Raw genomic sequence first — 16,624 nt, 5'->3', positions numbered from 1 at the left:
GTAGCTGCAATCAAATAAACATCCATGTTACAGAACTTGACCGATCTCAATTTTTTTTTTAATTAAAGAAACTTTACAATGAGTAGTACATTTGTAAATAAGCTTAAAACAATTAAATATACCATTTTCCTTATTATAGATGCTTTCACTCATAACACATTTACTACTTTCAATTTCATGTTTATTTCTAAACTTTGGTTCATTTGTACCAAGGAGTAATTTGTTATATTACAAATGCAATAAAGAACTAAATAATTTAGTGGGCTGCTGAAAAGCCCAAATAAAGATACAGGGAAACATTATAAAGGCAAAAAGCAAGCACATTCTCCAGTAAACTCCAAGAACCCAAATAGGAGGGAAATTACTGTATTTTTGGACCATAAGATGCCCCTAGGTTTTTAGAGGAGGAAAATAAGGAACAAAAATTTGAAGCAAAAAATGTGATAAAGGCCCTGGCTGGCATAGCTCAGTAGATTGAACACGGGCTGCGAAACAAAGTGTCACAGGTTCAATTCCCAGTCAGGGCACATGCCTGGGTTGCAGGCCATAACCCCCAGCAACCGCACATTGATGTTTCTCTCTCTCCCTCTTTCTCTCTCCCTTCCCTCTCTAAAAATAAATAAATAAAATCTTTAAAAAATGCGATAAAGTATTTGATAACACAAATAACATATTTCACCAATGTAAATATAAACAGAACTCAATAGCAGCATTAACAACCATGATTCCTCCCAAATTCAGGGAGGGGGGTATGTCTTACAGTCTAAAAAATACAGTAGTTGTTTTTACAATGAAAAGTTTAATTGTATTTTCTTCTATTGTCCTCTTATCACTTTAAAAAACAAATAAACCCATGGAGGCCTGCAGAATACTTGCTTGAATTAACATTTTATTTTACTTCTTGACATTAAAGAAAAATTAAATTGATACAAAGTGTTGGGGTTTGGTTTTTCTTTATTTTAAGAAATGAATTTAACATGGAGTGTGTCTTCACCTGGAAGTATATCTGAGAACAAATTCAGTTACTTAAATTTTTTTCAAAGCCCTTGCACTTTTAATCTTTTGGAGGCAAAATAAAGAAGTTGATAATATCTCATTAAAATATCTTCTTGTTTATATTATGTGGGTACTTGTTTTCAGTGTATCTCATTCTGATTTGTAATATTGGCTAACAGAAATTATAAAAAGTGCACAGAACAACCTATAAATGGGAAAAATTTATAAAAATAATTTTTAAAAAGATTATGAAACAAAGTCTTTACAAATTTAGGATTAAAAAATGGAAAGTAAGTTTACAATTGTTTATATGTAAAATAATACAATAGTTAATTATAGCAGTTGTCCAATAAAATACTTGTTGAATAAAGAATAATAAATAATAAAAGAATAAACTGTTTCATATATTCACAACTATAAACCTACTTTGGCACACTCTATACAAAAACTGGAAAAGAAGTCCAAAGACTTTAACATAACTTCACCAAGATTATAGTATCTGTTGATACCAGCAAGGAGATTAGATCTGTTATATCCCAGTGGCCTTTTTGTTTTATAGTATAGACAGCGCCCTATTTTTATACTGTTGTTCAAAATATTTAATAGTTGATATCCATAGCTTACAGGTCACTAACTGAAAAATTAAGAGCTAAGAGCTTTTAGTCCCTTCAGGCTGCTCTAACAAAAATTCTATAAATTGGTGGACTTCCAAACAATAGAAATGTATTTCCCTCATTTCTGGAGGCTGGAAGTTTGAGATCAGGGTGCTAACATGGGTGGCCAAGGGCACTGTTCCAGACTGAAGACTTCTTGTGGCTTCACAGGGTGGAAGGGACAGCTAGCTCTCAGGGTTTTTGTTTTGTTTTTTTTTGTTTTTTTTGTAAGAGCATGTATCCATTTATGTGGGTGGAGCTTCAAGACCTCAGTGCCTCCCAAAGTGTCCGCCTTCTAATACCATCACATCAGCCCTTAGGTTTTAGCATGTGAATTTTGAGACGGTGGTAGGTTGTCAGGGGAGACACATGTACTTAGTTCATACCATCTACACAATTAAAATCTTAAAAAAGACGGTCTCTTACTGGTCTCCTCATTTTGATAGAAACAGTGGTAATTTGTTTTTTATTTTTTATTTGTATAAATGTGTTCACACTTAATGACACATTTATTGAAGAGAGAGAGAAAGAGAGAGAGAGAGAAGCACTGATGTGAGAGAGAAGCATCGAATCGATCAGTTGCCTTCTTGTATGCACCCCCACCAGGGATTGAACCTACAACCTCGGTATATATCCTGACAGGAAATCAAACCTGCAACATTTTGGTGTACATTTCAGTGCTCCAACCAACCAAGCCACCTGGCCAGGGCCTGTTTTGTTTTTTAATAGACTTTATATTTAATAGAAAAGTTTAAGGTTCACAGCACACTGAGAGGAAGGTAGAGATTTCTTATGTAACCGCACCCCTCCCCCACCCCTCACCACGCATATAGCCTTTCCCTATTATCAAACTCCTCCCCACCCAGAGTAGTACATTTGGTACAATCTACAAACCTACAGTGACACATCATTAACATACAGACTCCACAGATGACAACAGTCCACTTTGGGTGTTACACATTCCAAGGATTTGGACAAATGTATAATGACATGTCTCCACCATTACAAGTAGTTTCACTGCACTGAAAATCCTCTCTGCTCTGCCTCTGCATCTCCTCCACCCCCAACACCTGGCAATCACTAATCAATTTCACTGTCTCCCTATTTTTGCCTTTTTAAGAATGTCATCTAGTTGAAATAATATAGTATGTAGCCTTTTTATACTGACTTCTTTCACACTTAGCAATACTGATTTAGGGTTCTGTCATGTCTTTTCACAGCTTGATGGCTTGTTTTTAGTGCCGAATAATGTTCCATTTTCTGTATGCATATTATTTCTCCATTTCCCTATATATTTCAACTCTTTGGGGTTAATACCAGGAAGTACAATTGTTGGATCATGTGGTTATGATACATTTAGTTTTATGTTTTTATTTTATTTTTTTAAGATTTCTATTTATTTGTTTTTATAGAGAGGGGAAGGAAGGGAGAAAGAAAGAGAGAGAAACATCATTGTGTGGTTGCCTCTCACATGGCCCCAAATGGAGATATGGCCCGCAGCCCAGGCATGTGCTCTGACTGGGAATCAAACTGGCGACCCTTGGTTTGCAGGCTGGCACTCAATCAACTGAACCACACTAGCCAGGGTGGTATGTCTAGTTTTAAAAGAAACCATCAAACTGCCTTCCAAGGTGTCTGTACTATTTTGCATCCCCACCAGCTGTGAATGAGAGTTCAAGTTACTTTATATCCTTGCAAAACTTTAGCATTGTTGGTGTTCCAGATTTTGGTCATTTTAGTGTGTATAGCAGTGTATAGTTCTATCTTGTTTTACTTTGTGTGACATGTGATGTAGAACACCTTTTCATATGCTTTTTGGATGAGGTGACTGTTAGTTATTTTGCCTATTTAAAAATAAGTGAGACTGTTTATTTCATTATTGTTGAATTTCAGGACTTCTTTGTATATTTTATATAATAATTGTTTTTCAGATATATCTTTTGCAAATGTTTTCTCCAAAATTGTTGTGTATTTTTATTCTCTTGACACTATCTTTCACAGAGCAGAAATTTTGAACTTCAAGTCCACCTTATCAATTATTTCTTTCATAGATCATGCCTTTAGCATTGTATCTAAAAAGTCATTGCCAAACCCAAGGTCACCTAGGTTTTTTGTCAGATGTTATGTTCTAGGAGTTTTATAAATCTGTGCTTTATATTTAGTTTGTAAATCCATTCTGAATTAATTTATTGTGCAGAGTCTGTGTTTAGGTTCATTTTCTATATGTCTATTTCTAGATCCATTATTTTTGGAAGCACAATTGTTTCAACATCATTTGTTGCAAAGGCTATTTTATCTCTATCGTATTACCTTTGCTTCTTTCTCAAAGGTCAGTTGATTATATTTATGTGGATCTAATTTTGGGATCTATTCTGTTCCATTGATTTATTTGCTATTTTCATCTATTTCTTTGCTATTTTCACACTGGCTTAATTCCTGCAGCTTTTTAGGAAGTCTTCAGGTTGAATAGTACCAGTCCTCTAACTTTGTTCTTCTCTTTTAATGTTGTTTTGGCTATTCTGGGTCTTTCCCACTTCCATGTAAAATTTAGAATCAGTTTGTTGAAATGCAGAAAATAATTTGCTTGCACTACATTGGAAATTGCTTGAAATTATAAATCAATTTGGGAAGAACTGACATCTTAATAATATCGACTCTTCCTATTTATGAACATGAAATATCTTTGCATTTACTTTATTCTTCTTTGATTCTTTAATCAGAATATTGTAGCATTCCTTATATAGATCTTATACATATTGTGTTATGTCCATATCTAATTATTTCCTTTTTGAGGATGCTAATATAAATAATATTGTATTTTTAATTTCAAATTCTGCTTGTTCATTGACAGTTTATAGGAAATAAAATTGACTTTTGTGTTAACACACAAAAAGTCCTTTGTATCCAGAAATCTTACTGTAATTGCTAATTTGTTCCAGGAATATTTTTGTTGTTGATTGTTCTTTTAGATTTTATACACAGGCAATCATATCATCTGGGAACACAGGCAGTTTTATATGTCTTTCTTCTCAATCTGTGTACCTTTTGTTTCCCTTTCTTGTCTTACTGTATTAGCAAAAGTTTCAAGTATAACACTGAAAAGTTGTGGTGAGAGGAGACATTCCTGCCCTACTCCTGATCTTAGTGGAAAAGTTCAAGTTTTTCACGAAGTATTGTGTTAGCTATAGGTTTATCATAGATATCTTTACCAAGTTAAGGGCATCCCCACATAACTAATTATTGAAAGCTTCTAATTATAAATGTGTATTGAATATTTATCAAATATTTTTCTGAATCTATTAATATGATAATTTCATTTTCTTTACTGTATTGATGAGATAGATTATATTAATGAAGTTTTTAAATTCTCACTTGAGGATATGTTCATTGATTTTTTTCAGAGAGAAAGAAAGGGGGAGAGAGAGAGAGAAACATTGATGTGAAGAGAAACATTGATGTGAAGAGATACATCGATCAGTTGCCTCCTGTACACATTCTAATGGGGGATCGAACCCACATCCTAGATACGTGCCCTGCCTGGGACTCAAACCTGCAACCTTTCGGTGTATGAGACAGTGCTCCAACCAAATGAGCCACCTGGCCAAGAGTATTAATTGGTTTTTTAAAAAATGTTGAACCAGGCTTGTACACCTAAGACAAATCCCACTTTGTTTGTAGTGTTGGTAGACATTTTCAAAAGCAGTTAATAACTCATAAAACATATTGTCCTAGTTGTGTGACAAGTAGGGGAAAAAGTTATTGCTAAATGTGTGTGAATAACTTGCATGCTTATTTGTGTGTGTGCATTTAAATTATATATGTATATATGTATATAAAAAGAGAGAGTTTGGAAATAGGATTCAAAGTTTCTCCTATGAAATATTCTATATTGATCATGAACACATTCCCGAGAAGACTGTATGTATAATCACCAAGAACGTGGTTTCCAACACCAAACCATCTAGTTTTGAATCCCATTTCAAGCACTCACTCTCCGGCTTTGGTCTAAATTCTTTGCCTCTTTATGTCTGTTTTCTCATCCATAAATAGGAATGATGATGGTAATAACAATAGTTTCTTCTGTCTAAACCTGCTGTAATAAAAGGGTTGATACAGGTAAAGCACCTATGAAAGCACCTGGCACTTAGTTACTCACGCTCAGTATTCCCACCTACAGATAAGGCTATCAATAATAGGTCATTCCGTTCCCTGAAGATAATTATGAGTTAGGAATGGAATGTGTATGAGAAGTGGCAGATTAAAAGGCAACAACCTCTGTTCCAATTCCTAAATTTTCTCATTCTTTGCAACGTATTAACATTAAGTTGTCTATGTCAAAGTGCTGAACAAACAAGCCTTCAATCTGCGCTGTTATCTTCATTCACATGTGTTTGAAATTTCCAAGGTGTGTTTCACCCTTATTTGATTTAACTAACCTGAAAATTCTCACCTTTGGATGGGCCTGTTCAAAAACAAATATGCTTATTGACAAATAAATTAATTTCCAAATCTTAGGTTTAATAACCAATGTACATGGGTGCTCATACTGGTGTTTGAAAATAGATTAAGTACAAATACTTGGAAGAAAACCTTTTTAATCTACTTAGTAGTAATAAAAGGGTTTCATTAATATAGCCTGCCTAAAAATAAAAGGTCTGCAGCAGGTTATGTACTGTAAGAATTGGTTAGGTCACTCCTGAAATGGTGTCCTGGTACTGCGGAATTCTAAGCAGGTTGAGCCACCTGATTCCCCATAGCAGTCCTCATGGTGAATGGGAAGGTTACCAGAGACTCTGTGCGGGAGGGGAGCCCTTGCTTGAATGACTCATTGGATCCATACAACAGAACTGCAAATAAAGTAACTTGTGATCCAAAGATCTAGGTTAAACCGTTGCTCGTTTGTCTGAGGAGTCTGTACTTTGTTTCCTTCTACACAATATGGGTTCTTATTTATCTTTTCACTGATAATTAAAACTCTGAACTATGCCTGGTGCTACATATTAGTGCTTATAAGCAAGTATGTATATATCTCACAAATTAATATTATTATTACAGGCTAAACATTTTAGATATTTTAAAAAGCACTTCATATGCTCTGGGAGGGTTTGTAGGGGGTGAAGGAATCAAGCAAAAAAGAGGAAGGACCCATGGACACAGACAACTGTGTGGTGATGCAGTGAGGGGGAGGGGTGGGAGAGGGTGAAAAAGGATATAAGGGGGATAAATGGTAATGAAAAAATACAATATAAAAATAAATAGTTATAAAAATTGTTTAAAATAAGAGTACTTCATATGCAATAGTTTATTCATTTGGTCTTCACTTTTTTCCCCCACTCAAAAGATGAAAAAATGCCCAAGAGCCACCAATCAGTTTATGAGAGTTATTTAGACTATTTTAACACATTTAGCATAACTTTTGTTCCCCCATTTGGTACACAAATTGGATGAGATATTCGTGGGCTGTCACCTACTTTAAAAAGGACACTTCACACAGTGCTTTTTCACTCTAATCGTTGCTTAATGCATCAGCGAGTATTTTGATCATTATTGTTTCAGATGTTACATTTAGCTATACTTTGGAAGGGACATTTATTTTTCTAGGAAAAATATTTTCTGAGTTATAATTTACTCTACTCATAAAGATTGAGTAGAGTAGAAATTCGAAAGTCTTTGCAAAAGTTTTTTTTTTCTTGTAACTGGTATAGAGTGGTTCTTTGTTTATTGAAGGTCAGGTGACAATTACACTAACTATAAACATTCATTCTATTTCACTGCTAAGTGATTTCTGCTTTAAATTGCTTCTACATCTTTTCTCACCCACCTTAAATCCAATATTTATTTTAACCTTGAGCTGCCTAAGACCTTTAATAGGAAGCTTCAAAGCATTTTAAAAATCATATCCTTTTTAAATCTTTCTCATTTGAATGCAAGTGCTTGGAAAGCTCAAACAGTGTTGGTTGTTCTTATTGAAGTTTATAATGCTTTAGATATTCAAATCAGCTCTATGTCTTCCATTTGTTATGCAAATCTTTAAACTTTATATACTGCATGGTTTATCTACATTAATACAGCTTTCACTAACAGGTCTTACCAGAGCAGACATATACTGTAAAGGTGCACGTTTTTAGTGTCTTGAATTACCATAAAATCATAAAAATAGTGTGTATTGCTTTACTCTAATCAGACTCAGTTTTATGTGGTTGTTGAAAGCCCTTTTACATTCCATTCTGTGTCTGGAGGTCTGTGTATAAAACTGATTCAGAAAAGCAAAGTGAAGACACCTGCTGGCTTATAGCACAAATACTAAAATATCTTAGAGCCTGCTGAAAGGAGAATTGGAACAATATGTCATTACTGAAGGCTCACTTGCAAGTTCTAATGTATTATAATGAAAACAGTATGACAAACCTAATGAGACAGTGAAGATTTGGGTAATTGTTCCTACAATGTATGGTAACTTTTCCAGCCGTTATTGGCAAACATAAAACCTAATGAGATTTTATTAATTTAAATGCAGTACATCTGCAAAACATTTCCTTCCTTGCATTCTCCTCTGATAGTCTTCTTTTCCTGGTGGACTTGATCCTTTTAAGTTAATTGTTCTGTATAGAACACTCTCCAAACAAAACACTTGACATAAATTTGAATTAAAGTTTGTTTTTCTTTTTTTTCCATTTATTTTTGTATACTTGATCCTGAAGCATAATACTCCATGAAAGCTTGGGAAGAATATCAGTGTAACATTGAGTATATAGCATAATATTTGTATTTATAAGAAAACCTGTTTGCTAGACTTAATTTGATTGTCCTTTGAAAGCACTAGAAATGTCACTATGCTCTTCATTTCTGGAGGGAAGAAATTAATTTCTTGTTATTTGCAGCCATATGTTTTAATTGTCAAAAGACAAAAAATTAATAATCACTGTAGTATTCTACCCATTGACTGTCTCTTATTTAACCAATGCTATTTGTCAATATTTAAAGTATTATATATGATTGAGAGGTTCAGTCTGCTTCCATGAAGTCTAAATTTAATTTTTTTACATGTTTTTACACATGCAGTAAAATATGTTTCCATTTAGAAAAAAAAATGGTTTTCTCACAAAGGTTGTTTTAAACAGCACTGTTTCAGACATGAAAAAACATAAAGAGAATGCTCATTTGCTATTATGAACCTTTAATTCCTGTCTGTTTTCAGCTTAATCACTTTGCTCTCTGTCTCTCCTAAGCTGCAGTGTCATAAACACATAATAGGTAGAATCTTGACTTTGCGGCGTTAGGTGAAAGAACATTTCTTGATAAAGGCGCCAGTAACACATTGCCAGCTCATGGTAGAGAAAGCAATAGAGCTGTCAGGAAGTTCAAAAATTATATTGTCTCTGCTAGAATAACTGGAAAGAGATCATATTCACTTTCCCCCTGAGTTTTGCAGGTCATTTTAGATTTACAGTACAGCATTTTATTACAGTTTGAAAACTTGATAAAAAACTTAGTTGTCTGGTTCATTGTTATCAAATGTTTTTCCATGCAAGCAAATGCAATAGAACCAAACTATATTTAACTATTTCTGCACCATTTTTCTAAGTTCTGAACATAAAACCATAATTTAAGCACAGGGAAATTTGTCTTCTTTTATATTTGAGACTTTAAGTGAGTTCATTTTTTCATATTACAGACCAGTTAGAGTGTTTTGAAGACCTTGGAGATTGAGTGGTCAATAATTTTCCAATGATCCTTTGAAGGTTTGAGTCCAGATTTTTTTTTTAGATTGTCTAGATTCACACTAAATAACAAATATTTGGATAATGAATTTAGAGCAACATGTTCTTAAATTTACGGCATGTTCTATGAATATTGCTTGCTTTTTTATCTTTCCCAAAATATGTATATAGCTTGGGGGAAGCATTTCCTGGAAGGAATTATAGAGCAACTTCTGTCTTAGGAGAGAATGTAAGGCTGTTACAGAATTAATTACTGTACTTTTTATGTAAGTATGTGATTTTATTAATGTAAATTAAAGTATTTTGGCATACTACAATCTGATGGTTTCTTCCATCCTGTTAAATGTATATTTTTGTACTGTAAGAGATAATAAAGAAAAATAAAATTGAACAAAAAATATCTATGGGTTTTTGTTGCCAACCGTATCTTTAATATTGAATTTTTCTGATGGACTTATCATTAATGAATGAAATCTCTGGGTCATAACTCTAAGCTTTGTTTTATATTTCTATCTGTTGATGCTGTTTTCTTTACTCTGAAAACACTTTCTAAGCATACCCTATACAATTCAGACACTGACTCCCATGTACTATTGGCTATTCTCCTTAAAAAAAACAAAATATAAAGTATAGCAAGAAAAGGCATATAAAGTGTCTAATTACAAAAGTATGAAAATTAAGATATGCAAATTCCTATGGTTTTGTTGTTTTATAGCAAAAACTTAGGTTGCATCAATTCTGACTTTTTATTAGCAATTAATAAGGATTTTTGAAAAAAATTTTCCACCCAAATGTTCAATGTAAGTTACACGTATATACACACACAATGAATATACTTCAGCTGGATCAATGATTTGGTTCTTGGGTTGTAACAGGATAACAATGATTAGTTGAGGTGAGTCTGTAAAGTAGTTCCAGAGTTAACAATTTTCCCTACCTTACTTAATCAGAGCTAGTAATTTTTCACTACAAACTAAAATTGAATGAATATATAGTAAGAATTACCATTTTTTTAAAGATTTGATTTATTTATTTTTAGAGAGGGAGAAAGAGAGAGAGAGAGAAACATCAATGTGTGGTTGCTGGGGTTATGGCCTGTAACCCAGGTATGTACCCTGACTGGGAATTGAACTTGCAACACTTTGGTTCGCAGCCCACGCTCAATCCACTGAGCTATGCCAGCCAGGGCAGAATTACCATTTTTTAAGAATTGCTTAGTTTTGCTGCAAATACCTTTGTAGGAGCTAGGTCTCAACTCTCATGTGTGTGTATTTCATGTAATCTGAATTTTTGGTGCAATAGAAAACTTTTATTCAGATTGATCTTGATACAAATCCTGTATGGTACTTACTAAAATATGGAGATTTTGGTAAGTTATTAAAATTTTCTGATCTCTGGTTTACCTACCTGTAAAATGGGGATAGTGATGAATACTGCAGAGAATAATTGGGAACATTACGTGAAATAATGTATGTAACATGCTGAGTGCAAACCATGGCACATGAAAAGTTTAAAATAGTGTTGCCCCTTCTCTCCTTTTCAACATCCTTTTGCTGATTTAATTATAATTGTAGTTGCAGCTTGATACAACTCAATTTCTTGCTCTTTCATGCACGTAGAAATGCATGCAGTGGTCATGTGCCACTTCATTACCAGTGTCCACAATTCATGCTCTCTATAAACTGAATAAAACATATTTAATGCATTTTTGCTTTCTTGTTAAGAAGGTAACTCATAAATTCAGTGAACACTTCTTTTTCTGGCCATTTTCATCTTCCCACAGCTATGCAGTTCTGGCTTCTGCTTTTCTTAAAAGAGATAAAGCTGCAATGCTAAACATACAATGGAAAAGCATTGTCATAGGAAAACCAGTGTCAGTGAAGGAGGTGGCCAATGGACAAAATAAATTTCCCACTTAGCTGCATTTTTAATGGAAGCATTGTGGTCACCATGTTTTTCTAGGGAGAGAAAATTTTATACTTTGGAAACTGATTTTAAATATATTCATGGTAGGTGGTGGCATACCAAAGGTGGGAGAAAGCAGCCTGCCCTGGTACAGGGAATGAGAGACTGTACTGCCAGCAGAAAATTCTAGAAGAATAACATTGACTGAATGTCATTTACATTTTATCTACATCTACATTAATTTCTTGTTATTTGCAGCCATATGTTTTAAATTGGCAAAAGACAAAAAATTGCAGCACCCTGGTAATTGCAAACAATTACAGTGATAAAATTCTTCAAATTAAGCAGATCGTACCTACCATGCCACTTAATTAAAGATGGTTCCAATTCCATAATCTCCAAATATGGATGTGGAAAATATTTTTCTGGTCTATATTTAGAACAATGAGAGAAGTCAGTGACCTATAGTGTTAAGGGGATACAAGTTAAATGACCTTATTCACAAAAATTACTTAGGCCTCATGCATCATTATTTATAGTGAAAAATAGCACTTTTAAACTCTTTCTAAGAATTGTATGAATCATACTAATATGATAGAGCTTGCTTGATTTGCCCAGGGCACATATTTTAGGCTTATTTTTTTTGCTAATGTTTTTGTCCTTGGTAGTATAGCAGGCATTACAGTTTTGTGCTTAACAAAAATAGCTTAACTTCTTCATAACAGTTGATTGTATGGTTCAAGGAAGATTTCACAAATGTGTTGGGAGAGAACTGGATTTTTTTGTCCATTCACTTGAGACATCATTTCTAATTTGTATGCCATCTTATAGTAGTTGAAAATGTGTAATAAATTCATAGATTAAATACCACTCCAACTAAGAATAATCAATCAAAAATGACAGCTGATTGATTTCTTTTGTAAATGAGAATATACTTATTGTTTAATTGATTTCAATATGCTCAAAAGGTGATTTCAAAGTCATATATTCAAAAGAATATTGCTGCTGTTCTAGTGAGAATTTTAGAAGTTCAAAAATGTGACTCACTGACTGACTTGAGATCTTTTTCTCCTGTCAAGACAAGGAAATTTATGACCTAGTCACTCATGTGGAACTCGCTGTGAATGTAGATAATAAGGAAAAAAAGTTAAATTCATGAAGAAGTCTCAGTTTTTAATGTTATTAAGAGTTTCTTCCAGTTACTTTAGAGTATGAATCAAACTATTTCTTTTGAATGAAACATGGAATGCCTTTTACATCGTGTAGAAAATATATGATCTCCCTTGAACACAATGATTACAGATCTTGGGTACCATTATAGGCAAGAAACAGATGGCTCCACAATATAGGAGCACTTTTAAATAAACATTAATGCAAGATAGAATAAAAATCTTATTAAGAATGCAGTTTTAATCATGTTAACTGTTGTTGACTTTGCTACGTAAAACTATTTCACAGATCCTAGAAAGGGAAAAATCCAATTAGTACAGGATATGATGACAGTATGGCATTAACTATATTATTTACAATAAGGTCATCTCCCAGAAAAAAGTAAGAGTCAATGTTTTGGTTTCATGAGACATGGTCTATAAATATTTTTAATTGCTTTCATGATATTTGGGTAGACTTATTATATATGTCTACTCATTTTATCATTCTAAAATATGTTTGTTTATATGGTAGCCTGAAGCATAATCATCCTCACTAAAGAATGTTTTCCCTCTGGTTTGGTAATCTTAAGTATTTAATTGACCATTTAAAAATAGGTAATTTCTATAGTGAACTAAGCTAAGGAATAAAAATATTTTGAATAGCTAGCTTTCAATGTATTTAAAGGCTTATTCCTATAATAATAACATACTACACATTAGATGAAAATTGCACTAGATATATTTATTACTCTAATACAGGTTTAAGGATGCTGATGAGGAGGAGGAGGAGTTCCATAGCTATTGATTTTCACAGATGACTAACTTTGGTTAGGTCTTTTTATCACCGGATATAATATAAAAATGCATGCTCCTTTGTAACTGATCGTCTAGCTTCAGCTTCAATAAAAGCACCAATATTGCTTGTTAGAATATAGTGGAAGGTAAAGGGGCTGTGAGGTTAGATAATAGCTCCTGTATTTGCCTAATAGTTGTCAATGTGCACTTCATCAGATTACTTACCAGTTATATTCCTGTTTCCCCAATGTTAAAAGAACGCTAATTACACATTTTGCACCCAATTTCGTGAGGAATAAATAAGTTCTAATACATGGTTTGTTTGATGTATTCAGTATCAAATAATATTAGTTCAGTCTTCCTTTTCTATTACCTAGCATAAAATTATGATGTGATTTTTAAAAACTAAAATGAAGTTTTACTTTATAATCTCAGAGTTCAATATTCCTCTCTTGGGTCCATACTCATCTCTTCCACATCTTCTCTCCTTTGAAATTTGTCTACTGCATGGTAAATTTCACAGCCTTGCCTATGAGCTACCACTCACAGCTGTGCCTGAGTCCTGTTCTCTGCTTTCTGGTGCATTTCTTTTCCCACATATTAAGAATAGATTTTAGACATGGAAAAATGTGAGCTCTTTTGCTGTGGACAAGGACATGGAAGTTATTTGAAGTGCTTTGCTTATTTTGTGAACCAAGAATGTGGTCCGGACCAAGCCTCAGTCTTGGGTTTCATATCCCCAGTTCCTCCGATGGTTTGAAATGATAAGATTTTCAGGGACTTTGTTCTTTTTAAATTTGTCTTTACTAAGTAAAGCTTTATCATTTGGTATATTTATTTGGTGGCAGTTCAGTGGAATACGATGAACTATGGCTCTTGTAAAGTGTTTCAGGAAACATTTACCAGCCTCTAATGCATAGCATGACAGGTTACATTGCCAGGACAGAAGACAGATATATTTAAAGAAAAGATGCCTCAGTGAAATCAGAAGCCTCTTTCACTTTTAAAATATTAATATATTAATATGCAGACTCTGCTTAAAATCACAAACTCTTCATTAAAAACATCAGAAGCCCTTTTTTTAGCTAACAGAGTTTACAATTTTATTTCCACATTTCATAATACAAATGAAATTTTTTTCTCCCTTTACTCCCCTCCAAAACGAATTATTTTTTTGACAGGAAGAGGGAGTGAGTCTTCCTTGTCACGCTGTTAGAAAACACCCAGAGCCACAGCACCATGAGCTCCTGGTGAAGTAGACCAAATTATAGAAAGCTGACTGAAAGTGGCTCTGGCTCCCCACTCTCCTTATCTGTCTGGTCAAGTCATTCCTGGCTGAGTGGCCACCATCACAGGGTGGGCAGCAGGTCTTGTCTTGGGGGCTCAGGCATCACTGGCATGTGCCCTCCAATCTGTGGCCTCATTCTAGAAGCAGGTCCCAACTGGCAATACCCAGGAGGAGAAGGACTCATCATTGGCATCATGGGCGGGCCTACCATATGGGGTGCTGGCATCATACCAGGGCGAGGAGGACCCGGTGTTTTGTCAGTCAGGCTCTGAGCCTGCTCTTCCATCCATTTCTGAGAGCAGTCCTTCACGTCCTCTTTGTGTTTCCTACCACTGCATTGCGTCCTTCTCACAGATGGAGAGTCACGGGTGAGGTACATTCGCAGTGTTCACAATGAAACTTGGGCATTTTGTTCTGCAGGCTGCTGGCCTCTTGGTTCAGCAAGTCTTAACTATCATGCTCTATAATGGATGTGAATAATATATGATAATAGCAAAAGTGCAAAAATTAAAAGAAAATAAATCAGTTCTCTCTCTAGTCCATTGATATTCATTTCAAATAAATTACTCTTTGATTTTCTTGTTTTGCCCCAAAGAGCTTGGATTTCTAAAGTTGCAACTACCGTGGCAGCAGACTGTATGTGGAAATCATCTTTATGTCTGCTGTTGATTGACAGCATCTAATGAACTTACACGACTTATCAGAGAAGGGTTTTAGGATTGTCTGTCACTTGGCCATGTTTTTGGTAAATTTTCTTTTACCAACGTTGTACCTATTACAACATATATCCTTTCTGTAGAATATCAAAGAAAATGAATGATGAATGCTGTACCATCAATGAATGTAATTTTAGTTAGTCAGGAAAAAAAATCATGTTTCTACAATACCCCCTACCTCTGTCCATAAGTCAATTACCATATAGCCAAAGACTTTATGAAAGTTTTCCTGCCAATAGTTTTAAAAATAAATTTTTCCTCCAATTCCAACAGAAAAATCATAAAAAGTCATGTTTCCATAATGACAATTGAACTTAAGTGTTGAAATTAAAAAACACACTGAAAGGGCATTGGTGGAAACTGAGTCATGGTTCAGGGCATAATTAGTAGTGAGCAAAATCAATGACATGGCAAGGAACAGACTAACTTTTAAAAGGGTAGAATAGATATTGAGGGTAAATGCACATATTACATAAATGTAAGAATATCAACTGATTGTCCTGTATGAACTTACTAGAAATAAACAATGAAAAATGGACAAATAGGAAAATCTGGAAATTGAACTGAATAATTATATTAAAGAAATTGTTAATATTTGAAATATTTGATAGTACTGAGTTTATATTTAAAGAACTGGTTCTATATCATTTAAAGGTGTATATATGTTATATTTACTGATAAACTATATGACATTGGGTTTCTTTAATCTGTGTACCTTGGCAGGTGGTTAATTTGATAGGATCTATATAAAATAAGATTGGTTGTTATGCTAAGTGAAATAAACTGTCAGACAAAGACAAATACTGTACATTTTCACTGATAATGTGTAATCTCATGAATAAGCTGAACTAACAAACAAATAGAGACAAACTCATAGATGGAGAGCAGGCTGACGGCTCTGAGGAAGCAGAGTTGGAGCATGGAGGGGTTGAGCAATACAGAAAATGGACTCATAGACATGGGCACCTGTGTGCTGATCGCCAGGGCCACGGGTTGGTGGTGGAGGTAGAAGAGGGTATAAGGGGAATAAATGGTAATGGAAAAAATACAATTAAGAAAAGTCTTTATACTATTCTTTCTATTTTTATTGCATTAAATTTTTTTTCTTTATAATAGGTTAATGACTTTTTAAAGGACCTGTATTTATCGAAACACTGAAAATTTATTTGCACATATATTTCAGGATGATATAAAATATCAAATATAAAAGGGGAGGCCAATATCTTATTAGGCAACATTTTCAATTTATTGAATAATACCATTATATCTTAAGTTACATTGTATTTCTATCTACCACATTCCTCATGATTTGGTAACATATAATCAAAAGGAAAAAGGTATTATCAAAACCTTTTTTAAACAATGAAGGTATTTTTATTAGTAAGAATTTAATACCAGA

At 33.8% G+C, this 16,624-nt stretch overlaps 1 protein-coding gene across 1 annotated transcript; it reads right to left on the bottom strand.

The window, feature by feature from the left end:
• Positions 1-14,570: 14,570 nt before the first annotated feature.
• LOC123818917 (U1 small nuclear ribonucleoprotein C-like) lies at positions 14,571-14,888 on the bottom strand. Its single transcript, XM_045839254.1, has one exon. It carries the CDS (start codon positions 14,886-14,888, stop codon positions 14,571-14,573), a length of 318 nt encoding a protein of 105 aa, XP_045695210.1.
• Positions 14,889-16,624: the final 1,736 nt, after the last annotated feature.

This window comes from Phyllostomus hastatus, unplaced genomic scaffold, assembly GCF_019186645.2.
Source record: "Phyllostomus hastatus isolate PE091 unplaced genomic scaffold, TTU_PhHast_1.1 phas_contig_29, whole genome shotgun sequence".
NCBI classification, from domain to species: Eukaryota; Metazoa; Chordata; class Mammalia; order Chiroptera; family Phyllostomidae; genus Phyllostomus; species Phyllostomus hastatus.
Note: the sequence above shows the minus strand (reverse complement) of the source record. Positions and strands in the feature narration are given on the sequence as shown.

Coding starts and splice junctions, on each gene's coding strand:
- LOC123818917 (XM_045839254.1), bottom strand. CDS start 14,888: ATGTACCTCACCCGTGACTCTCCATCTGTGAGAAGGACGCAATGCAGT.